This window comes from Phocoena phocoena, chromosome 4 (assembly GCF_963924675.1).
Source record: "Phocoena phocoena chromosome 4, mPhoPho1.1, whole genome shotgun sequence".
Lineage (NCBI taxonomy): Eukaryota > Metazoa > Chordata > Mammalia > Artiodactyla > Phocoenidae > Phocoena > Phocoena phocoena.
Genome location: NC_089222.1, coordinates 137544079 through 137570889, shown reverse-complemented (window position 1 = coordinate 137570889; position 26811 = coordinate 137544079). Strand labels below are relative to the sequence as shown.

The following is a 26811-nucleotide window of genomic DNA, read 5'->3' as shown; positions in this document are numbered from 1 at the left end:
ATACATGATTTTTCTCCCTCATAAAGGGAAAATACCTGTTTTATCTACCCCTTTTCTTCTGTCTTGAATGCATTTGTAATGAGAATGTGATGCCTGGTGCTGCAGCAACTATCTTGAGATCATAAGGAAACAAACTAAGAGGTTAGCCAACTCCCTAAGGATGGTATTGTGGAAAATTAGGAAGAGCTTTGATTTTTAATGACATCACTGACTCATGGGTCCAAATCTGGAACCATCTATTTCCAGCCCCCCTTTGCTTTTCAATAAACTTTAAATTTTAGAATGGATTTATTGAAAAGTTGCAAATGCAGTACTGAAAATTCCCATATACTCCATATCAAATTTCCCCTATTATTAACATCTGACTATTGAAACTGAGTGGGACACTGTGAGGCACTCTCACGTACAAAAGCTCCTCCATGTCCCCTGTTTCTTGTTTGCAGTAAAAGGTTTTAGTCTCCTAGGTCTTCCCTGGGTTCCAAGGAGCAGGCACATGCAGTTACTAATTAGGGAAGTGAGGGAATGCAGAAAGAAAGGAAAAGCAGTTAAATAAGAAAACTAACGACAGTAGTTCAGTGATAAAACAGAGTCCTAGTTCTCCCCAAGGTATGTACGTAACAACTTGATGGATATCTTTGAATTGTTCTTTGGGAACTAAGACCTCATCCCCACCCCCAGAGGTGGAGGATGGAGACTACATGCTGAGCACAAGCACCGGACCCCAGACTGGCTGGGACCACAAAGTTGATGACTGAGATTCCTGAAACACCACCCTGTTACCTCACCACCAAACAATCAGAAGAAAGTCATGAACTCTGCAGCCCTCACCATCAAATGTTGCCTTTAAAAACGCTCCCCTGAAAACCATTGAGGAGTTCAGGTCTTCTGAGCGTGAGCTGCCTGTACTCCTTGCTGGACCCTGCAATAAATGCTGTACTTTCCTTCACAACTTGTCAGAAATTGGTTTTGCTGTGGGCGAGTGGACCCAAGTTCAGTTTGGTAACAAACACTATGATGGTAATTTGTTATAACTAAGAAATAACCCCGGAACAGTATTAACTAAGCTCTATGCTTTATGCGGCTTTCACTAGTTTTTCCCTCTAATATCCCTTTTCTAGTCCAAGGTTCTCTCCAGAATACCACATTATATTTAACTGTCGTGTCTCCTTAGTTTCCTCTGGTTTATGACAGATTCTCAGAGTTTACTTGCTTTTCACAAACTTTGACGGCTTTGAGGAGTACAGTCGTCCCTTGTTATCCAGGACCCCCCGTGGATACGAACAACCTGGGATGCTCAAGTTCCTCAAATAAAAGGGTCTACTATTTGCATAACCTAGGTACATTCTCCCATATACTTTAAATCATCCCTAGATTACTTATAATGCCTAATACAATGTAAATGCTATGTAAGTAGTTGCAGGTGTGTGGCAAGTTCAAGTTTTGCTTTTTGGAACTTTCTGAAATTTTTTTTCCTAATATTTTTGGACTTGCAGTTGGTTGAATCCACAGATGTGGATACAGAGGGCCGGTTGTACTGGTCAGGTGTTTGTGGGTTTGTCTCACGTTATTCTCAAGGAAGAACTGTTACTGAGTCCAAGCTTGTACTGCTTGGTGCATGACAGGTCAATGAATTGAGACACGAGGCGTTGAGGCAAGGAATGGTGACGATTTGGAAAGCCAGCAGACGGAGAAGCTGGCGGACTAGTGTCCTAAGGAACCATCTTTCCTGAGTTAGAATTCAGGCTTCTTTTATACCAAAAGGGGAGGGGTTGTGGCTGGTTGTTGCAGATCCCTTGGTACTGGCCAGACTCAGAGGCGTGTGATAATCCTTTGTTCTTGCAGCCGTCCACGGTTGGTCTGGTCATGATGTTCTCGTAAACCTTCAACAAGTTCTGCAACTTTTTAATCTCTATACAAATGAAAAGTGTTATGCCTTTAAAATGCAAGCCTGGGAGGCAGAGCCTTGTGGAAGGACTATTATGCGTATTTCAGGCTGTGGACAACGTTCTTCCTCCGTTTGGTAACACAAAGGTGCAGAGCCAGCATGATTAAGCACAGGCAACAACACAACCGTTAGAGTTAAAGGAATAGATCCAATATAGAGCCAGGTTGTTCTTCTGTGTTACAGAACTAGGGTTATGGGTTTTGGAGAGTAACATCTCCAAATGTTAGGTAAAGTACCCTTCCTATTAGAGCTGGGAACTTCGCAATCAACATAACTTATTACTGATATGCTAACCCTTATCACTTGGCCAAGGCAGTGTCTGCCAGGTTTCTCCACTGTAAAGTTACTTTTCCCTCCTTTCCATGCTGGGCTGTCTTGGAAGCAAGAGATAATCAAGGTGGGGTGGGTGGGGCAGAGATTGAGCCCCATCTCCTGTAGGGAGGCGTATTTACATAAACGACTGGAATTTTCCTGTTAGGCTGATCCTGGGACACGTCCGCCAACAGGGACTGCAGGGTGAAGTGGGGCTGGGCTGCCCTGCAACGGGCTCAGGGTGGACTGCGACCCGAGGCAAGGCGGGGTCGAGGCAACTTCGGGCAGGAAGTGGGGGAAGGTCCGGGATTGCGAGGCCCAGAGGCGAGGCGGAAGCTGGCGAGCCAAGGCGCGGGGTGGAGTCCGCTCTGGGATGCGCGCACTTGGCGGTTCCTTCTCTGGTGGTACGGAAGGATTGCGTAGGTCGGCTTTTCAGAGCGCAGTTCCCGGTCCACGGACCACAGGGTTTTCTTCCCCCCGGCGTACCGGTCCAGCTTTGGGGCGCTCTGACCCCAGCCGGTTTTGGCGGTGGCGCCTCCGAAACACAATGCGCATGCGCACGCCGAGAGGCTGAGGCCCGCGGCGGAAAGAGGGCTCCGCCTGGCGACGGAGAGCGTGGGTCAGTTTGGACTCGAGGCGGGCCTGGCGGCGCTCTATCCCTCCCCCTGCTGCTGTGGCTCGCTTCTTTTAACTCGCGAGCATCTGGCGCGCTGTTGTGGGTTTCCACGTGGGCCCGCCCACCGCCATCTTGAAGCTGTGCCAAGGTGAGCGGGTCGAGTTCCGGGGCTGGGCCTACCGTTGCCCAGGTAACGGGAACCTGCTCCTGCCGGAGCTTTCCATATACTTTAATTTTGGGGGCTCAAAAAGAGAGCTGAGTTCGGATGGCCTACCCCCGCCAGGCCTGGCATGATGCTGCTCATTACAGTACCCCTCCCCCCCGTTATCTGGGAATCGTTCATTTAGCGAAAGTGGACCCGAGAAGCCGCTGTGCAGGCCCGAAGGACCCTAAGGTCGGGAGTTTGTAACTGGTCGGGGTCTGAGCTCGCCCCCTGCCCAGCCAACCCGGCGGCCGGAAAACGGAGGGGGCGGGGGAGGGGCGGGGTGTGTCGCAGCTGCGGGGCGGCCTCACGTCTAGGGGCTGAGGACTGGGGGCGAGGACAGTGCGGCCAGCCGTGCTGTCGCCTTGGCGCCACGTGCGCAGCTCGCTCGCCGGACCCCGGGACCCGCGCGCGGCCGGGCCGGGGGTCAGTGTGGTCGCGTCTCGGCCCGTGCGCGGGCGGGGCACTGGGGACCCGGAGGGGACGAGCCGCCGGTGGCCCTGGGACCGGACTTGCCAACTTCGGGTCGATCAAATAGTGAACCTTCCAGTGCTGGGGTGGGATAGTAATAGGGCTTGGAGTTCGTGTCTTGTTATTAATTTCAGTTCGGTAGCTTTTAGTGGTTTTAAAAAAAACAGTGGTATGGTTAAAATGCACATATATATGCACTTAAGTAATATTCATATTATGTCACTTATGTACTCATACATACATAAGGCACAGACTAGGAGGATACAGAAGTAATAGTAAAAGTCCGCTCCCCGTGCATATTTTTTAATATCCTTCCTTAAAGCCTCTTGTTTTATAAACATAAAATGTGCACAGTATCAAACTCATAAGGGATCATTGAATTTGTTCTGCAACTTTATTTTTTCATGTAATATATCTTGGACATTTTTACATCTTAGCGCATACTTGCTATTAATGGCTTCATATAGTAGGCCACTCCATTATCTGATCATGCTGGTGTGTTTAATAGATTTCATTTTTATATTTCCGAGGAAGTAACGTATAGAAACTGTAGTCATTTTAGATTTTCTTATCATCTCTTTGTTTTGTCTGCTCTCTTGGCTCTCATTTTCTCCCTAATCTGTGGCAAACCCCCGCTTAGTTTATATTTATTTCAGGATGCTGGTTTTAAGGACAAATCATTATTTACTTCACGCTGAAAGAGGATTTGGTTTTTTCCTCTAAGACTTCCTAGCAGATGGGGGCTTCAGGACTACTGTTTATTCAAAGTACAGATAGGTCGGTGCTTAGTAAGTGCTGATTATCGTTGATGTACACGTCACCAAAGCACACAATTATGAAATCAGTTATGAGGATTTCTCTGATTAATCAGCATGTAATAGGACCTCAAGATAAAACTGTTTTAGAGGGACCAATATAATGGGCATTCCATTACTGTGCATGATTTAGGTCAGAGTATAAACAATTTATATACAAAAACACTTTAGAGAAATGGTGTACTAAATAGTTACATTTGTATGTTTAAATCCTTATAGGTACAATCAACAGTGATTATCATACAGCTGGAAAGAAAGGCAAAGCAAATGCTTTTTATTTTAGATTGGGCAATTAAGCAGAAACTGCAGTTTTAGTATGAGGAACGGAGGTGGAAGAACAAGCCGAATCAGAAGACGAAAACTCTTCACAAGTTCTGAATCAAGAGGAGGTACAGTTTTGATTCTTTTGGTGCCAGTGATGAAAAAAAGGAATCCTTTGTTGATTGCTGTTAACACATAGCTTTTCTCAAAGGCACACGAGCAATGTTAAATTTATTTATTTTTGGCTGCGTTGGGTCTTCGTTGCTGCGCGTGGGCTAGTTGCGGCGGAGCGCGGCTTCTCACTGCAGTGGCTTCTCTTGTTGCGGAGCATGGGCTCTAGGCACGCGGGCTTCAGTAGTTGTGGCTCGTGGGCTCAGAGTGCAGGCTCAGTAGTTGTGGTGCACGGACTTAGTTACTCCGCGGCACGTGGGATCTTCCCGGGCCGGGGTTCACCCTTGTCCCCTGCATTGGCAGGCGGATTCTTAACCACTGCGCCAGCAGGGAAGCCCATGAGCAGTGTTCATAGAGAATACTTCTTAAAGAATATTCTTTTAAATAGTGCCATTATATTCTTTTAAACCCTTGTAGAAATACAGATATATTGCTTCAACTATGTCTTCTTTGGGGATGACTCCCAGGTTTCTGTTTCTGGTCCTGACCTCTCTGCTGACCTCTAGCTACCTAAAGGGTATTAATATTTGGATGTAAATTTATCACTTCAAGTTCAGTGTAACCCAGTCTGAACGAGATACCGTATGTGAAAGTGCTTGGACCACTGGAGAGTACTACATAAATGCAGTTGTTATTTTTCATAAAAATTAATAGCAGTCCTCCTAGCTGACCCCCAGCATGTCAGCACCATGGAGGTAATCTTTGACTATGTATCCTTCTTTGCTCTCCGGAGCCCATGTCCTGCTAACTCTCACCTGGCCTTTCTTAGGTTCACTTCTCCCTCTCTGTTCTACCCAGAGATGACTTCAGCCAGCTCTTGGCTGGTTCACCACATTCTTGTTTTCTTCCCTGCTGGTTGTTCCATTTGTCACTGTCAGTCTAACTTTCTTAAGGGATGTAGCCTTTTTGGTATAGGAGCCTCCAGGATTCTCATTCTCTCTCTCTCTTTTTTTTCTTTTGGGCCGTGCTACACGGCATGCAGGATCTTCCCCAGCCAGGGATTGAACCCGTGCCCCCTGCATTGGGAGCACAGAGTTGTAACTACTGGGCCGCCGGGGACGTCCCCCTCATTCTCTTTTGTGTGCTCTCTGAATTCCTGCCTGACATCAACTGCCTTTCTAAGTGGCTCCCCCGCCCCACTCCCTGTGTTGGCAGTATGTTCTCCACTCACCATTTCCTGAGCACACCTCCCACATTTCCACCTCTGCCATTCCTCAAAGTCCTTCTTCAGCCAAAACATCTTTCTTCCCTTCTCCTTGCTTGTTCAGTTTCTCTCTAACCTTCGAGGCAGAGTTGAGGTCTTATGTTTTTGGTGATGCAATTTCCAGTTCTCACTAATGTCACTGGGTTATCATGCTTATTGGGTATTATTCTTTAGGAGCTATGGTTTTCCAGTTGTTTTTCATGGAAGTCTTGTTTCCCCAACTAAAATGTTAACTTTTTGAGGGTGAGGAACATGTTGAACGCTCTCCACAGTGGTTAATAGTGCTGGCAGTGTAGTAGTTGCTTATTAAATGTTCTTGCTGTAAACTCTGTTCTCTAGGTTGTGATAACGTATTTTAGCCTTAGATTTTGGAGCATGTATTTTTTTAGAAAACACTTTCATTGAAATGTAATTGACATACAATGAATGTCACATATTTAAAGTGTATAATCTGATAGATTTTGACATACAGTAAGCCATTATCGAAATCAAGGTATGAACATATTCATCACCCCAAGAAGTTTCCTTGTTTCCCTTTGTAATCCTTTCATCTTGTGCTCTTTGAACCCCCCCCCCGCCTCCATCTTCAGACAGCCATTGATCTGATTTCTTTCACTATTGATTTGTTTTATAGTTTAATCATATAGTATGCATTCCTTTTTATCTGCCTTCTTTTACTCAGCATAATTACTTTGAGATAATTCTCTGTTGTGTGTATCAACAGGTCATTCTTTTTTATTGCTGATAATATTCCATGATTTGTTTACTTCAATTGTTCCAGCAGTATTTATTGAAAAAACTATCCTTTCTCCTCGGAATTGCCTTTGCATTTTGTGAAAAGCCAGTTATCCACATATGTGTGGGTCTGTTTTAGACTTTCTTTTCTGTTCTATCGATTTCTTTGTCTGTCTTGATGACAGTATCACACAGTCTTAGTTACTGTAGCTTTATAGTAATAAAAAGTTTTGAAATCAATATTTCGAAGTGGTTTTGGCTATTCTAGGTTCTTTGCATTTCCATATGAATTTTAGAATCATCTTGTCAATTTCTACAAAAAAGCCTGCTTACATTTTGATTTGGATTGTATTGAATCTATAGATCAATCTTCTTAACAGTATTGAATCTTCCAACCCATAAGTAAGATGTATATCTCCATTTATTCAGATTATTGATTTGAGATCTTAAAAAAATTAAAAAAAATTTTTAATTGTAATAAAATTACATGGAACATAAAATTTACCATTTTAACAATTTTTAAGTGTAGTTCAGTAGTGTTCAGTACATTCACATTGTTGTACAACCAGTCTCCGGAATTCTCTTCATCTTGCAAAACTGGAACTCTATACCCATTAAATAATAACTCCTCATTCCCCTCTCCCCCTAGCCCCTGGCAGCTACCACTCTACTTTTTGTTTCCATGAACTTGGCTATTCTAGATACCTCATGTAAGTGGAATCATACAGTATTTGTCTTTTTGTGAATGGCTTATTTCACTTTCAGTAATGCCCTGAGGATTCATCTATAAAGCATGTGTCAGCAGGATTGGTTCCTTCTGAGAGCTGTGAGAGAAGGGTCTGTTCTAGGCCTCTCTTTTTGGCTTTGTCGTTGGCTGGCTGTCTTCTCCCTGTGTTTCTTCTATCATCTTCCCTCTGTTCTTGTGTCAAAATTTCCCTTATTATAAGGACATCAGTTGTACTGGATCCAGGTCCACCCTGATGACCTCATTTTAACTTGGTTACCTCTGTAAAGACCCTATCTCTAAATAAGGTCGTAGCCTGAGGTACTGAGGGTTAGGATTTCAACATATGAATTTTTGGGTACACAATTCAACCTATAATAGATGTCTTTTATTTATTTTTCTTTGCCTTTTGCACTGGCAAGAACCAGTGTAGTGTTGAATAGTAGTGGGGAGAACAGACATCCTTCTGTTCCTGATCTGAGGGGGAAAGCACGTAGTTTTTCATCTTTAAGTGTGTCAGCTGTAGGTTCTTTGTTAGATATTTTTTGTCGTGTTGAGGAGGTTCCCTTCTATCCTTGTTTGCTGGGAGTATTTATCAGGAATGAGTGCCAGATTTTATCCAATGATTTTCCTGCATCCTTGAGATGATCTTGTGGTTTTTCTATTTTAGTTTACATTATTTGTGCATGTTTTAAAATTTATTCCCTTTTATGATATGACTGTCTGAGACAGTTCATCAGAGATTTACTTTTTAAATGGCAATCTGATTATATAGTGATTTTAATCACCAGTTTTTCTTTCGTCTCTTGATTAGTGAATGAGAGCTACAGGCCTGAATTTATAGAGCTTAAGAAGTGGCTGAAAGATAGGAAGTTTGAAGATACAAACTTAATACCTGCTCATTTTCCAGGTAAGGTCTGACGTTCAGCTCTCACGTGAGAGACATGTGGGCCCAGGTGGTAGGAAAGCAGGGGTGATTCTTGCAGGTGGGCTGTATTCTCTCTGGGGGCATATCATCTCCTCAACCCGACAAAAAATATCTACCATCTTCTGTTGTGTGGCAGCCTTCCTGCCTTGTAGGTGTAATATTTACTTGACCTTATTCTAAAAATGAGTTTAAGTGGCTTGTGGAGAGAAATTCCAAAATGGTGAAATAACATTAAAAGTTAGAAAGGGGAAATGAGAATAGAAAAATAAGACGAAGGCAGGGATAAGGATAACACATAAAAGCCATGATTATGAAATTTCGTACCCCTGTCAGAGGTGAGCTACAGATTTGACTCATCTTTCCAGCAGCCCAATGTATATGGTCAATTAGCTGAATCTTAGTGTTCTGTAAACCCAGCTAAATTGTTTACTCGTCAGAAGTACAGGTATTTCTGGAACTTAGACCTGAGGGAAACATCTTCACTGGGCTTTTCTGGGAGGACATTGTGTAATGTGGGGACTGGTGTCCCCATCAACCTGCTTATGGTGATTTCATGGGGTTTTCAAGCCGTGCGGGCTGATGGGATTATCCCTTAGCTCAGGAGCATCGCCGTAGTTTTCTAAGGGGAGGGGTTCCAGAGAACCAGCAGAGGTGCTTGGTCCCTGGGGGTGGCTCCAGGAGAGGAGCCCTTAGGGAGGCCTCAGCGGTATTGCCCCCCGAGTGTTGGAGGAGGAGCCCCTGTGTGGCCCTGGCGTCCACAGTCACCTGAACAGGGGTGGGTGAACTTTCTCTTCTGGAAGGTGAGGAGCTTGTTGTGAAGGTTGGATTAACATTGTTTTCTGAAAATTGAGGAGCTTGTCATGGAGTTTGGGTTAACGTTCTCTTCCGGAACATTCTCTCACAGAAGTTGGGCAGCTTGTTATGGGCTTGTGCCTGCATACAAGGCGACCCAGCTCTGTCCACAAGTGGGCTTGAGGTAACCACAGAGAGGACCACCTGTCTCTGTGCTACAGATCTGCTGTAGCACAGAGACAGTTATGTGCTGAGGGCCTTGAAGTTCTGTATCACAGGGCAGGTGCAGACATTTCCCTTTGTAGAATATTTAGATCATATGCCTCTGAATGCTTCCCTTGGCGATTAAAATGAATTCAAGTACCCATTAGGTAATTTAACTTTGAGCAAACTAACTTCCTTATATATCACCCAAGATAAATGGTTTACCATGTGTGCCCCTGGTCCAGTGAGGCGATGTGTGTAAAGTTGTTCCCTATGTGTCAGTTATACATGATGACTTTGGGCTAAAATACTTGATTTGAACCAACTTCTATTAGGATTGCTCCTTCTTTATGATGGTGAACCATATTTATCAGCCTCTAACAGAATGTTTAACTTTCTGTTTTTGTGTGTCAAGGAACGGTCAGTAAAAACCATACTCTTAGATTTTACTGGATGGAGTTCTTTATGAGATGATCAAGGGAAAGTAGTGTCAGGAGTGGACTTGCTGTGCCTAAGGCCTGCCTACTCCTCGGGTGTCACTTTGCCTTAAGAAGGGTAGGTTTAAAATTGTCAAGCGGGAATTGGCATATGGTTTCAATCGAATGCCTGAAAGTAAGTAATCTGTCTATGGTTTGGAGCAGTGAAGAGTTAGCAGTTTTAAAAGTAGGAGCAACTTTCTCTGGGCCCACCTCCAGATTCCTGGTCTTGGAGGAGCTAAAGCAGAGTGTTTTGGCAGTGATCAGAACCCAGTACTTACAGTTCTGGGGTCAGGGAAGCTTCTGCCTTAGCTCGGGCTGCCATAGCAAATTACCATGGACTGGGTGGCTTCAAACAGTCATTTATTTCTCACAGTTCTGGAGGCTGGGAAGTCTAAGATCATGGTGTGGGCAGATTCAGTGTCTAGCGAGGACCGATTCCTGCTTTGCAAATTGCCATCTTCTTGTTGTCCTCACGTGGTGGAGAGCTGGGAGCTGGAGCAGGCTCTCTTGTCTCTTCTTATAAGAGCACGAATCCCATTCATGAGGGCTCCACCCTTATGACCTAGCCACTTACCAGAGGCCCTACCTTCTAAAGCCATCTCACTGGGGGCTGAGAAATCAACATATGAATTTGGGGGGACACAAGCATGCGGTCTGCAACACCTTCCCTAAGTGCTTTCTATATCTTCAGCTCTTAATCAGTGTATGATAGGAGAGCATGCTGATGGGAGTCTGTCAGAATGTACAGAATTCTGGGGAGTTAGTCCTGGTTTGTGGCAAGGCTCCCAAGTTGCAAGCAGGATTCAGTCTTTAGACTCTGACCTGATTTATGCTTTGGGAGCTGACCCTAGTATTTCCTTTTAATGCTAAAAGCACTGTCCAAATCGGGGCCTCCCAGGTAGATGGATGGTAGCAGAAATTATAAGGCAGGGAGAAGTCTGTAATAAGATCCTCATGGCCACTTGCTACACCTTGCCTTAGTAAGTGCAGGTTACTGTGATCTGCTTTCTGATCTACTGAATACTATGTTGTAGATATATAGGTAAAGTATCTTCCGGATTTATTCGACATGCCAAGTTCTGTTCATGTGTGCTCGAAGAGAAATTTCCACTTAAATTAGCACATGAATTTTTTTTTTTTTTTTTTTTTTTGCGGTACACGGGCCTCTCACCGCTGTGGCCTCTCCCACCGCGGAGCACAGGCTCCAGACGCGCAGGCCCAGCAGCCATGGCTCACGGGCCCAGCCGCTCCGCGGCACGTGGAATCCCCCCAGACTGGGGCACGAACCCGTGTCCCCTGCATCAGCAGGCGGACTCTCAACCACTGTGCCACCAGGGAAGCCCAGCACATGAATTTTTTTAAAAGATGACCCCACAGAAAAAAATCCTCTCATTAGTAATTGATTTTAGGAAGGGTTCTGGCCCACGGGGATTAACTCCACAGTGGGACACACAGAGGAAATTAAGTAAGTTCTTAAAACCAAAACCATGTGTTTGAGCAGACAGACGCTTCTGGGTAGGGAGATAACTCATCAAATCAAACTTGCCAGATACCGGGCGGGACTCGAGGCGGGAATTTCCTCCAGGAACCTGCAGCTTCCACTAGTCCCGCAGGCATTGACCTTTGCTGAATTATATACCCTCCTAGCTGAGAGAAAAAAGTCAACAACTGTGGATTTGAGAAGATGACTAGAGACACTCCGTGTGATAGTCACAGGTCATACATATTGTGCCCATCCCTGCCGGGGAAGCTGTCGTCTGACTGTTGCAGGAGGGCAGCCTTGGGCACAGAGGGGTAGACGTCTGTGTGTTGGTGGCGTTGACAGAGCTGCTGCGGAGGTTAGCGCTGTGAGTGTGCTCTGGCCAAGGCCTTGGCTCACGGGGAGCAGCTGGCCCTGGATCTACCCTGCTGAGCTCGTCAGGTCACGGAGGGCGTGGCTAATGGCTGCCCGGCTGGGGTGGGGAGGGGGTAGGCCTCAGGCTTTGAGGGACCTGAGTGAGCTTTACTGGTCATTCGGTTAAAGACTCGAGATCATTACTGGGGAAGGCCGGGTCTGGCAGTGGGTAAAAGTGGCCTGTGGGTCCAGCCTCTGAGGTTGGGTGGGCGTTAGGGTTAGGCTCCACCCCAGCTGGTGAGCCCCAGGGGAGAGAATCCAGCCTCAAGTTTCCTGTAAGAGACCCAGCAGCAGATCTGCCTAAAGGTGATGATCTTTAGGTGTTGACGCTGAAGCTTTGCCCTTCAAGATTATAAACCCAAAAGGAGGTCGGGCCATTCTCCAGAATAGCTTCTTTTTTCAAAAAAATTTATTTATTTTTGGCTGCATTGGGTCTTTGTTGCTGCGTGGGCTTTCTCTAGTTGCGGTGAGCGGGGGCTGCTCTTCGTTGCAGTGCACGGGCTTCTCACTGCAGTGGCTTCTCTTGTTGAGGAGCACGGGCTCTAGGCGCATGGGCTTTAGTAGTTGTGGCTCGCGGGCTCAGTAGTTGTGGCTCGTGGGCTCTAGAGCACAGGCTCAGTAGTTGTGGCTCACGGGCTTAGTTGCTCCCCGGCATGTGGGATCTTCCCGGACCAGGGCTCGAACCCGTGTCCCCTGCATTGGCAGGCAGATTCTTAACCACTGCACCACCAGGGAAGCCCCAGGATAGCTTCTTGATCCTTTGGTTCCCCTGGGAGTCAAAGGATGCGAGACACTCAGCTTCAGCTTTGTGTAATTTTGAAGTTCATCCACATCTTTTATGCAAAATAGTATCTCTAAGACCTTGAAGAAAGAGTAGGATTTACCCTTTTTCTGTCTTTGCATTCCTAGGTACAGGAAGAGGGCTGATGAGCAAAACATCCCTACGGGTGAGAATTTCTCTCTTATCTTGAAACCCAAAGTAGAGTTTGCTGCTTTGTTTTTGTGGTTCAATCAAGTGAATTAAAAATATTTTAGACATACAGATTATTTTTTTTTTTACTTAATGTATAGTTCTGAATACAGTTCTGTCAGTTAGAATTAAGTTTGTAGCGTATAAGAGACAAACCCAAGGTAACAGAGCGCAAGTGTCTCGTGCCGTCACGTGAACAAGCGTGGACGGGCAGACCTGGGCTGGTGTGCTGGTCTCTCGGGCTCCGTCCAGCTCTTATCCATGTTCTGAGAGGGAGCCCCACACCCTCAGCTCCAGGGTGCAGCTCCAGGAGCTCGAGCAGCAGGACGGTGCAAGGGGTGAGGAAGGGCAGGCTTCCCCTCACCCCGGAAATTCCAGCTCCCAGCTGCCGCCATCTCCCAGCTGCCGGGAGCCCCCAGCTGCCGCGAGCCCCCAGCTGCTGCGAGCCGCACCCTTCAGGTGGGACTGCATGGGGAGCAGGAGCAGGGAGCGCGTTGCGGGGGCGGCCAGCAGTCTGTGCCGCAGCAGGGTTTGTAAATCGGATCATACTGTAAATGCGCTGGGGATGGGCTGGGGGTGGAAGGGAGCTGCCCGAATCTGAGCATCCATAGTAAGTACGCCCGGCAGCCCAGCAGGCTGCTAACCCTCCTGGCTTCTGTCTCCTCACCTGGAAAGCGGGAGGTAAGTCATGCGGATGCTCTCCAAGGTCTGTTTTAGTTCTTCTGTGCTACTTAAAGGGTACCTAATGCACAGTTTTCTGTAAAGCTAGAAATTAAGTCCTTAATTTATTTGTAATGATCTTAATTTTCTGTTTCAAAATGGTTTTAATTTATTTTTACTTCCTTAATTTAATTTATAAAAAAACCCAGCTGTGTATATATCTTTAGCCTAAAGAATGGTAGCTTTTAATGTTATAATTCTATTATGCTGTCTTAATTTTTTTTATTAAACATGTAAAATTGTGGTACAATTGACACAACATAAAATTTACTATCTTAACCCTTTCTAAGTTTGCAGTTCGGTAGTATTAAGTACATTAACATTGTTGTGCAATAGTTTTCTTTTTGAGGGGAGGTGTATGACTTCATTCTGTAGCAGAATTTGGGGGGAGAAATATACCTCTCGTGAATACAGCAGTGGCTATGGGTAGTTTTTGTTAAGATCATGAAATGATAATTGGCAGTTGCTTTACATGTACTTTCAAATGTGGCTTTTTTGTGAAAACTTCTTGAAAATTGAGATGTATTTTACACATAGTGAAATGCACAGATTTAAAGTGTCCAGTTTGATGCGTTTTGATGATGAAGACATTTACCCCAGTCAAGACATAGAGCATTTTATTAAGTGCCTTTTTTTAAATCAGAAAGTCATGGGATGTCAGAGCAGGAAGGGACTGTAGTGACCATCCCAACTCAATCTTGAATCACAGATGAGGAGACCAGAAATTGAACCCAGGAGATTTTTGGCAGTGATTTTTTTTTTGTGTGTGTGGCGCACGGGCCTCTCACCGTTGCGGCCTCTCCCATTGCGGAGCACAGGCTCCGGACGCGCAGGCTCATTGGCCATGGCTCACGGGCCCAGCCGCTCCGCGGCATGTGGGATCTTCCCGCACGGGGGCACAAACCCATGTCCCCTGCATCGGCAGGCGGACTCTCAACCACTGCGCCACCAGGGAAGCCCTGGCTGTGATGTTTAACCAACTTAGATGCCAGTTATGATGAAAGCAGGATCTTGTATCTGGCTTCTTAGTGCTTTCTTTCTGATGTCTCTTCCTTGACGTCTTGATTTTTCTTTCTATGTTTCTGTCTCAGTGGGAGAAACTGAAAGCTATACTTTGGCAGGTGGTCAAATGAGACCCTTGTGCTGGGGGGGCTGCCCTTCTTTCTTTAGCCACTTGGCGCAGGTTATATGGCGAGTAGGCCATTGCTGGGAATAGTCACTGGACACATGGATTTCACTGGAAGAATTTTTTGGCGTGGTTTCTGTCTGTTGCCTATAGGTAGCACTATTTCCTGGTGTCAGAAAATGAAGGGATAATATGATTCGAGTTGTCAGAGTGTTTCCACATTCCTTTCTGGTGGAAGGCTGACTGGTGGTGGGTGTCAGTCACACAATGAACCTTTAATTCTTGCTGGGGATGTAGTGTCTATCCCTGGCGTGGGAGCAGCCTTGCCTGCATCTACTGACTTAAACTGGGGAGCCCATCCCCTGAGGGCTCTTCGGTCATCGGTGGTTGGGCTCTGCTGGGTTCTTATTAGATGATTGTGGAATCAAGGACTTTAAAGACTCATTCAGGTCCTTCCCAAAGCATGGATGTCCTAAACTCTACTTTCTTTTTGGCAAGGAGGGACAGATGATTATCTCATTGCCTGAGAGTTGCCTGCTCACCACGGACACAGTGCTTAGAAGCTACTTAGGGGCGTATATTGCTAAGTAAGTGACTGCTCACCTGCTTGTCTGGGCCAAGTGCTTCTCCCTGAAAGTTTATATCATTGGAGAGCGTGTCGTCCAAGACATAGCTCATTAGGACCCAGCCCTTTCACGTAGCTAACAAATATCTGAAATGATTTGAAAGGTTTACTCTGTTTTATGAAGGTGATTCTTAATTCATTGTAAACTGCGTTTTTAAGGTTTTAATAGGCTGCTCGGGATGTGGGTTTGAATCCTGATCTAACCTTACTAGAAAATAAGGATTAAATGGGATAATAGATGTAAATCACGGCTGAGTGCCTTGTCTCATGACACTCCACTCTCCTCCGTTGTAGTAGGTCTTGACAAATTCTATTTACTCTTTCATTTTTACCCTTATTGTACTTGCTTGGATTCCCCTTCAGCTCTGAAGAGCTGTCGACAGTATGAGAGAGTTGGTTTTGTTTGGCAGAGAAGAGAGGAGGCCAACATGGGAGCTGAGAACTATTTTCTGGCTTATGTTATAGGGGGTCTCTGTTTTGGGTGGGTTTCTGAGGACAGTGTGAGGGAGATCCTCAGCATAAGGGGTTTCTAAATTATAAAGGTTGGAAGATTGTATTGTTTCTCAACCCACAGTAAGTTCTGGACTTTTTTCCCCTGGCTTACTTTTGTAAGAGGGCTGGTGTATTTTCACTGGCCTGGGTAGAGGCAAGGATGCTCTTAGTGTTAACATTTTCTGCAATTTTGAGTAGAACGCATGGTAGTTTAGGAATCTGGACTTTGAAGGATTGATGGAAACTTTCCTAAATGCATTCACGCAACATGTGATCTTTTTATTGGTAACAAATAAAAACACCGCAATGTATAATTTGCAATAGAATGGGTACATTTAAGACAAAAGCTTTAGATCTGTAACAGGTATATAATGAGCCTCTTCAGTTTTCTGCCTGGGTTAGTATCACGTAATAGAACTTTCTGCAATGATAGCATTGTTTTACCTTGTGTTGTCTGGTACGGTAGCCACCAGCCACATATGGCTCAAGAGCACTTGAAATGTGGCTTGTATGACTGGGGAATTGCATTTTCAATATTATTTAATGAAAATAAATAAAAATTGAAATAGCTATATGTACGCAGCGGTTACTGTGTTGGATGGGGCACATCTAGGTTCTTTCCACCGGTTGCGCTCTACCCCCCAAGATTTATATCCTTAACCAAGTGGAACAAGTGAAATTCCAGCAAAAGCTTTAAAACTGGAGAACCAAGTTGGAAGCAAAGAGGTTTTTGCAAGAAAGAATCTCTGGCAAACAAAGCTGGAGCTCGGGTTAGTGAGCCAGTTCTTGTATCAGTGTGACTGGTTCACTGCATTTGTACTGGGGTGCAATCCGGGGAGGAAAGCCTTGAGGAAGGAAGACCTCTCTTGGGTGCATTAGGTGAGCTTGGCCACAGTCCCTCTGGGAGCAGAACTAAGCCCTAGGATGTCTGTACCTCTTGCTTACGCCGTATTTTGAATGAAAGTAATTCCTTTAATCTGCTTTTCATTTTAAAAGGTGGCAGCCTCCTCCATCTCCTGTGCTGGCTCTTTGCACCTTTTTAGTTTCAGAAAAGCATGCTGGGGACAGGTCTCCCTGGAAGCCTTACCTGGAGGTTTTGCCCAAGGCCTACTCCTGCCCTGTTTGTTTGGAGCCAGAAGTGGTGAATCTTCTTCCCAGACCTTTGAAAGCAAAGGCCAGAGAGCAGAGAACCCACGTGCAGGAGTTCGTTTCTTCCTCCAGAGACTTTTTCTCTTCCCTGCAGCCTCTGTTTTCGGAGGCCGTCGAGAGCATCTTCAGCTACAGCGCCCTCCTATGGGCTTGGTGCACCGTCAACACCAGGGCTGTGTACATGAAGCGCGTGCCGAGGCAGTGCTTTTCCGCAGAGCCGGACACCTGCGTGCTCGCCCCGTTCCTCGATCTGCTGAACCACAGCCCTGACGCCCAGGTGAGAGGTTAACCGGGAGACCCGTGTTTGGTTTCAGTAGGAAGGACTCTAACGTGTAGAACCTGTGACTCGGAAGAGCCAGCAGAACCGCAGGGAGAGGTGCAGCTGGTAAACCCACCTGCTGTCAGGTAGGCTCCTCTCTTTCTTCCCGACCCTCTTTCCCCTCCGGCATCCTTTTCCTTTGCCACTTTCCCTGCTCTGCTCTCCAGGCCTGCAGGTGCTCTATGCCCTGTATGGCCCGAACCCTAGCCCTCCCCCACCTCCCCGTGGTGCAGCATCCTTCTTCCTCCTTTCAGACCTGCGGCTAAAGTCTCGCTTGCTTTCCTGTCTCTTTCCCTTTCACACTTGGTGGCATCGCTGTCAGCATTTTGCCGTGATCTCTGAGGGACTTGCTCCTTCCCCCCTTGGAGCTCTGCAGTCTTAGAGGACAGGGACTTCGCCTTGTACGTTTTGTAACGCCAGTGCTCAGCACGGGGCCTGGCATGTAGTAGGCCTGTTCAATCGACTGTTCAATCAACAGTTTCTGGCTGGATGGCTATTTGTGGGAAATCGTTAAGGGGTCCCACTTTGGGAGTCAGTCGGGGATCTCTTCTTCCTCAGGCTTCTCTGCTCCAGCACATAAAGGAGATGATTATATCTGCGGGGCACACGGGGCTGAAGGCCTGGCCTGAGGGCAAAGGATGTCTGTGTGTCAGCTAACCTGTTGCCTGTTCAGGGTGCGCTTGCAGGCGCACTGGCGGGACCTGCGCTCACGCTGTCCTCTTAGTGACCCACGCCACCCTGAGAAGCCCACGTGCCCACGAGAGGAGAGCGTGGGGATGGAGGGGAGACCCTCCCTGTGCTTTCTTAGGCTGCGGCCATCGCCGTGCCTGTCTGCTCCTCGCTTTTGTAGAAAGATGCATTTCTAACAAAATTAAGCAAAGGAGACTGAGGGTAGATGGGTGTTTCTGTGGCTGATACTGCTGAACTAAAGTCAAGGGGGTACAGGACAGTAGGGTACTGGCCACAGGGACTCGGTCAGTCCCCATTGGCGTGACTTTATTATTGAGCTGTTAGTGCATTTATGTTCCAAACCAGGGATTTTACTGTTGAGTGTCAGGGCGTCGCAAACTACAGTCTAGGGCACGTGGTCCCAGGACCCTGGCAAAGCCTAAAATACTTACTCTCTGGCCCTTCATGGAAAAAGATCGCCAGCCCCTGGTCAAAAGTGCGCTGCAGGGCTTCCCTGGTGGCGCAGTGGTTGAGAGTCCGCCTGCCGATGCAGGGGACACGGGTTCCTGCCCCGGTCCGGGAAGATCCCACATGCCGCGGAGTGGCTGGGCCCGTGAGCCATGGCCGCTGAGCCTGCGCGTCCGGAGCCTGTGCTCCGCGACGGGAGAGGCCACAACAGTGAGAGGCCCGTGTACTGCAAAGAAAAAAAAAAAAGTGCGCTGCAGCTGGCGTTTGACGTGACACCGCCGGCCTTGGCCCTGACCCTCTTGTTGGTGCCACAAAAGCTAGAATTTCGGCCTGTTCCTCATCCCCATCTCACTGCAGTTTGCTTAGTGAGAAGGCCTCAGTGCTTGTACCCGCCGCTCGTGGGAGCAGTCCGGTCTCCTTGGTCTTTTCCTCTCTGCCTGCTACCTAACAGAGCTGTCACAAAATCCATATGACAGTGTCAGCCAACGTCATGCTGCTCACAAAAGGCTGTGTGTGTATCGTAGGACCTGAAGTTTCATGCTCGGCCTGGACGTCTGGGCCTCGCGGGGCTCCGAAGGCCTGACCGTGAGTTCCTCTGCCCTCCGTGGATATTTCCCAGCCAGTGGGAAGTTGCCCTCAGCCGGACTGGCTGTAGCCCACCTGGTCCTCAACCGAATGCGTGTCAACTCCCTGCCAGCCCTCAAAATTATTCAGACAGGCAAATCACATCGCCCCGGGGAACCAGGGCGTCACCCCTTGCGCCTGCAGGCCTGCTTCCCATGGCCGCTGCTGACACTCCGCTCCTAGGCGCAGCCCCTGTGTGGCCCTGTGTGGCCCTGTGTGGTGTGCTGTGTCCTCCCCCCGGGCCGTATGGGTGACTTACAATAAACTGCCGTTAGTCATCTGTCCGATCTGTCCGACGTCAGGTGTCGTGTGTTTGGCCATCCTTAGAGCCCCCAGGCGGGACTCCCTCCCACCCCGATGGGGGGGAAGTCGAGGAGAACCAAAGAGGCCAAAGTGCGGACGTGGCATTTTTTTCTCCAGGTGGATAAATTCCGTGATGAGTGCTTGAAAGCGGCATCCTGCTTAATACGATCACTTAATCTTTTTAGTTTTCTGCTTTGCTCTAAAAACATCTTTTACAATTCTTTTCTCTAGGTAAAAGCAGCATTTAATGAGGAAACTCGCTGTTATGAAATTAGAACAGCTGTGAGCTGTGGGAAGCACCAAGAGGTGCTCATCTGCTATGGCCCTCACGATAACCACCGCCTGCTCCTCGAGTATGGATTTGTTTCCGTCTGCAATCCTCATGCTTGTGTTTATGTCTCAAAAGGTTGGAATTCACTTTGGTTCTGATCACTAAGATGATAGAATTCCCCATCCCCCCATCTGTGGTTATGTTAAGTGTTTGTAACAATGGCAAAACCTTAAAGCGTGTATCATTTATTTTCTCCTAGGCAGGGCTAGCCTGATTCTTATTGACCATGTCATTTCAGTGTTGAAGTAAAACCAGCAAAGCTTTGATCGATGTTGAGGATAAGGAGAACTGAGATTTTTATTGCATTAGGTAGAATGGAAGAAAAGAGAAACTGCTAGGGAAATAAATAGAGTATTAATAGATGGCAAGAAGTGGAAATTTTTGTACTGAGACATTGTCACTAAAGATAAAATAGGATTAGAGGGCAACAAGTAAAAAATATTTATGAAGCACCCACCGTGTGTAAGGCGGTGCACCAATCACATGGCAAATATGTTACACAGTCCTTCTTTGGGCGGCTTAATGGCATGATAAAATATGCATTCCATTTATGTTCTTTTGTTACCTAGCGTCATCATTGGTATTACTCTTTTTAAAATAATGATTTACCTATTAAATTTATGCTGTGAAAATTTCAAATATGGTATTAAAAATAGTACACAGGGGGCTGATTTTTTCCCCCTTCCTTGAAGCAGCAGAGAAATAGTTTTCTAGGCTTTGAAGAAATGTCTAGAGATTTACTGAGTGTATAACTTGAGGTAGTTTTAATATAAGTTCTAATGGAAATAGAGACTTGGTCAAGGTGATACTACTCCATCCTATTAGTAGCCAAAGTAATAATGTTATTTCTCAGAATGAAATGGAAAAGCGAAAACTGGGCCTTGCTGCGTCTCTTAGAAAGCTAGCTTTGAAATTAGCCTCATATTATCAGAATAACTTTAATATCGATGACCACGAAGTATTGATTTGTTAAATAATTTGAACAAAATTCACACTTTCATTATTTCTGCATTTAAAAAATAAAAGTAGAGAAATGTAAAAAGAAATTTTAGAAATAGAAAAATCCCTCATTATCCTATGACCCCAAAAAGCTTCGTTAATTTTTGCATGTTCATTTTCAGTTGTTTATGATAACAGTCACTAATATCCAGACAGTTTTGAATTCTGGCTTTTAAAAGCTGAGTCTTGGAAACATTTCCTCATGTTTGTACGGAGTCTGTACTTCCGGTGGGTGTAATTTCTCAGCAGTCCTGCTAATGTCTTCATTACCCGATTTCGCGGGTTGATTTGCTTAGTGAGAGCAGCAGCTGAGGTAGCAGACGTTTTGTCCCCTGCCTTGGAATTCTTGTAGCTTTTCAGAGGGCTGAATCATACTCTCATTGAGTTGGGCTTGAAGACTAGATTCTTTTGATGTGAAATAGGTAAAATTGTTTACACATGTCTTGATTGCTGACGGGAAGGAAAGTAAGCTGAGAAGAAAGGGTCCCCCCTCTCTTCCACCTGAATTATACCCTAAATCTCAGCCTGATTTTTTTTTTTAATGCAGATATACTTGTTAAATATCTTCCATCAACAGATAAACGGATGAACCAAAAGATTTCCATTTTAGAGGATCACGACTTTATAGAGTAAGTGTTTCTCTCCAGTAGTTATTCCTTCAGGAAATCTTGATGAAAAGTTGAGAGCTGGGATTTTGACAGGTGTGAGCTGCCTCCCGACGTGGGTCTGGTGACAGGTAGCTACTTACTGAGCCTTTACTCTGTGTGGCACATCGTGCTTCATGTTGCGGGATACACAGGAGGGGAATTGGCTGGTCAGGCGACTTGTTTGGGGACCTAAGATACGAGCCTGAAGTCTCCAGTTCTGTACCGGGAGAGCCCCGTATGTACTGATCGGTGGCCCAGTGTGTTTGTGGCAAACGTGGTCAGGTGGGGTGGCATCGGCTACTGCAGGCCAGCCTGGCCGTCAGTCACCTGGCAACAGGATGCAGGCGCTTGGGATGGGAGGAGCCTAGGTGATTCCACGCCGAATGGGATAAACTGGGTTTGACACCCTCCCTTTCAGATTTTCTTCTATAGGTGAGATTAAGTTCTAAACAATGCGGCCGCACTGTGAGGGACACTAGCTCTGGTGGCTGCCATTTGTTTGATCCGGAGGATCATCCAGATTCTATATCATTCATCTCACTGTGGCCCCCTCATCCAAGTTCAGCTTCTTACCAAATAAAAATAGCTTTTTACTTTTTTTTTTTGCGGTACGCGGGCCTCTCACTGTTGGGGCCTCTCCCGTTGCGGAGCACAGGCTCTGGACGCGCAGGCTCAGCGGCCATGGCTCACGGGCCCAGCCGCTCCGCGGCATGTGGGATCTTCCCGGACCGGGGCACGAACCCGTATCCCCTGCATCGGCAGGTGGACTCTCAACCACTGTGCCACCAGGGAAGCCCTACTTTTTTTTTTTTTTTTAACACAAAGAATTTTCTGTTACTTAGGCTTTATTCTTAAGTATTTGCAGACTTACTTTTCTCTTTGTGACTAAGACCATGGTTGTGCAATGTTTAGTGGCCCCTTTAAAAAAATGTTTGGCTTTTTAGTCATTTACCGTGATGTAATGAAGCACCGAAATGACAGATTGGTAATTTTTTTTTTAATTTAATTTTTATTTTATGTTGGAGTGTAGTCGATTTACAATCTTGTGTCAGTTTCAGGTGTACAACAAAGTGATTTAGTTATACATGTACATATATCTGTTCTTTTTCTACTTTAGAAATTTGACATTTGGATGGGATGGACCATCTTGGCGGTTACTCACAGCTCTTAAGTTGTTATGTCTGGAAGCTGAAGAATTGTAAGTTCCCTGTGTGTTGGTCATGAGCTATAGTTACGATTTGGACATAACTTTGGCTTTTTGGGGGCTTACATTCAAAGGCCCAACCTCAGAGGAGAAAGGAATGCCCTTGTATATTGGGGTTGCTTATTCTCTGTGTAACTTGCCGGTGTGGGGAGTGGTTCACTTCTAGGTTTGCACCATTTCTGGAATTCTGGTTTTAGAGTCATAGAGTACACGGGCCTGAGAACTGGTCTCTCCTCACATGTATCCCCCTGGTGACCTGCAGCTCGTTGTTCAGGGTAAACACTTGGAAAAGCGTGCGTGTTGGCCCTGGTCAGAGGAGAGCCTCTGAGCAGGTGGGTTTTTCCTGGGAACAGACCGAGCTCCTGACCACTGGCTGGGCCCCCCCCCTCCCGGTTCTGTCCTGGGGGCAGATCCAGACGCCTGCTCAGGGAGAGGCCTGGATATTTCCATAGAGGAGGCAGGTGGAGGAGCCCCTGGTGTAGACACGCATCCTGGTCAGGTCCTCACTATTCCTGAGAGGCTGTTGGTCCTTCCCTTAGTGTGGAAAGGATGGTCACACGCGCGGCCGTGCGCTGCCCAGCCCTGGAGCTCCTTGCGAGGGAGTCGGGGAGTAATGCCTGCTACTTAGCAAATCTCAGGTGAGAGACACCACAGGGAGGACTTCCTGAAGATGGCGAACCCCGTCCTCGAGCAGTTGGGAGGATTAGGTGAGATAACGCCTAGAAGTAGCCCTCAGCACAGTGCCTGGAAGTAGTTTGTGCTCGTTCCATCGTGCCCGTGATGTTGCTGTTTATGGTATTGCTTGCTTCCTTTTCTGTAGGGACTTGGGGAGAAAAACTATCCCCTGGTCTCAACACCAGAAGCAGTTGTGTCTCTTCTCAGCAGATGGTGTGTTTTTGTCGTACAGACACTGAATTCTGTATGTGATATGTTTCCTTTTTATCGCTCGCTAGAAAACTCAAGAGGCCAACTTGTGGTCCATCCATGTGTGCAGGATTCTAAGGCCTGCAATTTATCACTGACTCATTGCTGGCTGTATCTTATCTTTCTTCTTCTTTCCTTCGTCTTGTTTTCCCTGTCCATTCATCTTGTGTTTTGTTTTATCTCGTGCATACCCACATAAGTTTCTTTAAGTCGTTCTTGGAGACGCGTCAGCCTCAAATAAAGCACCTGGATGTTTCCCAGAGGTCCTCCTGAGGCCTCCTTTCTTCCCTTTGGGTGCTTTCTGACTACCTGAGTGGTGTGGCAGAGGAAGCATGTGTTTGGGATTCTGCCTGACGGGTATTTGCACGCTAGTTCTGCCTCTCATTAGCTCCGTCACTTAGGGTGAGTGCTTTACTGTTCCGGATTCTCAGTTTCTTTGTGTCTGAGGTGGGGATTATAATGCTTTCTTTGCTAGGCGGTTGTGAAGATTAAAACAGATACTGGCTGCGTATAAAGCACTGTTCCTGGCACACAGTAATGGCGTTCCTTCTTTCTTTCTTTTTTTTTTTTTTTGGCCGCGCCACTCACATGCAGGATCTTAGTTCCCCAACCAGGGACTGAACCCGTGCCCCCTGCAGTGGAAGTGCGGAGTCTTAACCACTGGACCAGGGAAGTCCCAAATGTTATTTCTTGACTTCCTTTCTTTCCCGAGAGCGTATCTGCTCCTGGGGTTGCCACCATGATCCCTGAAGCTGACGACGTCTAAGACTTTGTTTTCTGTATGGCTTTTGGGCTGTTCTGAATTTCTCAGCAACTTCTGTGCCCTCCACTGGGATGGTAGAGCCGTCACCGTGGCCTTTCCCTCCTCAGCCACGTGCACTTTCGCGTTCTGTGCATCCAGCATCTGTCCCCCTGCCCCCTTCCTCCCTGGTTAGTGCTCCTCGCCGGCCTGTAGGCTTGACTCAGCCCCTCCTGCTCGGCACCTTGGCCGCGGCCCACGCTTGCCTCCCCTACAGAAAGCTGGCCCCGCCAGCCCGCTGAGCCCCATTTCCTACGGACTTCCTTAGTGTAAAATTGGAAGGACCTGCATGTAGAGAAAGGCTTCACTGTAGAGTCCTCTTTCCGTCTGTAGAGCATTTTACTTTGTGAAACATGTCCTGTTCCGTTTGCCATTTCTTTTAGGAGAGGCTGTCATTTGAAGAAAAGGAAAACCTCCGCCTTTGCTCCTTAGTCGGTAGCACTTTGACTGTGGACTCACCTTCCTGTCTGTCCCTTGTTCTCTTCCTGTGGCTGGTGGACGCGACTCTTCTTACTCACGTGCCACACACAGGATTGTGGTGCTAATACAGCTCAGGCCCTGCCTGCAAAGAGCGCCAGTTCCCTCGCTTCTTATCCTCAGCTTCTTATCCTCCTTCTGTCCTGTATACCTTGTCTGCTCCAGCACAGGACCTGCATGTGGTGGGAGGTTTGAGGGAACACGCTGATGGAATGAGTTTTATTACGTTTCTGGAAAAATAGGAGAAGTGTTCAAGTGGAAAAGCCGCCTTTGTTTTTGAAAACCTGCTGAAATGACCTTATTGAATATTTTGGTTCTAGGACATGCTGGAAAAAAGTACTTATTGGGGAAATAATTTCAGATACAAATGAGAAGGCAAGTTTGGACATAGCCCAGAAAATATGCCATTATTTCATCAAGGAGAGTAAGGCTGTGCTTCAAAAGGTATGCTTCTAGAATATTGCGTTCTTTTCTTAAAGAAATGTGTCGATAAAGAAGTTGTTTTGTACTGATGCTTGTTGGATAGGGTTAGTCCACCTTCTTAGGGTGTTGTTAATGCCTTAATAAATGAACACTGATGTAATCCGTGTTTTGACTGTTAACATGTGTCTGCACCTTTTAATAGGTAAAATTATTGCATGAATTCTTGGTAACAGATTTTTAAGGTACTCTTTCCCTTTTATTTTTAAATTTCTTTCAGTTAAAAAAATTTTTTTTTGGCTGGGTTGGGTCTTCGTTGCTGCACACGGGCTTTCTCTAGTTGTGGCGAGCAGGGGCTGCTCTTCGTCGCAGTGCACGGGCTTCTCATTGCGGTGGCTTCTCTTGTTGTGGAGCATGTGCTCTAGGCGCGCGGGGCTTCAGTAGTTGTGGCACGCAGGCCCTAGAGGGCGCAGGCTTCTGTAGTTGCGGTGCGTGGGCTCAGTAGTTGTGGCGCACGGGCTTAGTTGCTCCATGGCATGTGGGATCTTCCCTGACCAGGGATCAAACCTGTGTCGCCTGCATTGGCAGGCTCATTCTTAACCACTGCACCACAAGGGAAGTCCCGTCTTTCCCTTTTATTTAATGAATGTTTTAATTAAAGGAGGAATTAGCTTATTTGAATGAAAACATTACTAGGATTAAAAAAAATAATTTTATTGAACCTTGAAGACCTTGTGTTGAGTGAAATAAACCACGACCCAAAAAGACAAATACCCTGTACTGTATGATTCCACTTAAATGAGATATCTGGAATAGGCAAATTTATAGAGACAGAAAGTAGAGTAGAGGTTACCAGGGGTTTGGGGAGGGGGAAATGGGGAGTTAATGCTTGATGGGTACAGAGTTTCTGTTTGGGATGATGAAGAAGTTCTGGAGATGAATGGTGGCTGTAGTTATATAACACTGTGAATGTACTTAGTGCCGCTGAATTGTACATTTAAAAATGGTCAGGATGTTCATTTTTTTTTTTTTTGCGGTACGTGGGCCTCTCACTGCTGTGGCCTCTCCCGTTGCGGAGCACAGGCTCCGGACACACAGGCTCAGCGGCCATGGCTCACGGGCCCAGCCGCTCCGCGGCATGTGGGATCTTCCCAGACCGGGGCACGAACCTGTGTCCCCTGCATCGGCGGGCGGACTCTCAACCACTGTGCCACCAGGGAAGCCCTAAAATGTTAAATTTTATGTTTATGTATATTTTACTACACTAAAGAAAATCATTTAAAAATAACTTCCAGGTTTCTCATATGAAAGATGAAGAAGTGGCTTTGATAAACCAACTAACTTTGGTAGAAACACTGTGGACAGAAGAGCTGAAGATTCTCCAGGCCTCTGCTGAGACCCTAACCAGTTTGCAAACAGCTTTTACGTAACTTCACCGAAGTGCAGGTGATCACCTCCAATGGTGGGTGTGACTTCTTAAACATTTTAAAACTAAGGTTTATTTTATATAGAATCATTTACAGTCAATCAGCAGTTTCTATTAAACAGTTATCTGCTTAATCCTATTCCTCTGCTTCTGTCTGTCTGTGGGGAGGAGTGGTGGCTGCTTGGGGATGTCGAAGGGCATCTGTAGGGGCAGAGCAGGTCCTGGGGACTCCATCCCATCGGCATTTCTGTTGCTGTCAAAGCAAATAGCAGTCCTGGAGGAAGGCCTCCCAGGAACGAATGAATTGTCACGGGAGGGCGAGGCTGGGAGGGGGCCGGGGTCAGCCCGGGGCCCCGTTTGTGGTCT

General features: G+C 46.5%; 1 protein-coding gene across 1 annotated transcript; it reads left to right on the top strand.

The window, feature by feature from the left end:
- The first annotated feature begins 4580 nt into the window (after positions 1 to 4580).
- Positions 4581 to 26449, top strand: SETD4 (SET domain containing 4). Its single transcript, XM_065876708.1, has 10 exons — positions 4581 to 4750; positions 8271 to 8366; positions 12663 to 12700; positions 15068 to 15156; positions 16683 to 17112; positions 19450 to 19624; positions 21096 to 21177; positions 22313 to 22393; positions 24920 to 25043; positions 26315 to 26449. Exons 1-10 carry the CDS (start codon positions 4678 to 4680, stop codon positions 26447 to 26449), a joined length of 1323 nt encoding a protein of 440 aa, XP_065732780.1. The 5' UTR covers positions 4581 to 4677.
- The last annotated feature ends 362 nt before the right edge of the window (positions 26450 to 26811 follow it).

Coding starts and splice junctions, on each gene's coding strand:
- SETD4 (XM_065876708.1), top strand. CDS start 4,678: ATGAGGAACGGAGGTGGAAGAACAAGCCGAATCAGAAGACGAAAACTC. Junction 4,751..8,270: donor AAGTTCTGAATCAAGAGGAG/GTACAGTTTTGA, acceptor TCTCTTGATTAG/TGAATGAGAGCTACAGGCCT. Junction 17,113..19,449: donor ACCACAGCCCTGACGCCCAG/GTGAGAGGTTAA, acceptor TCTTTTCTCTAG/GTAAAAGCAGCATTTAATGA.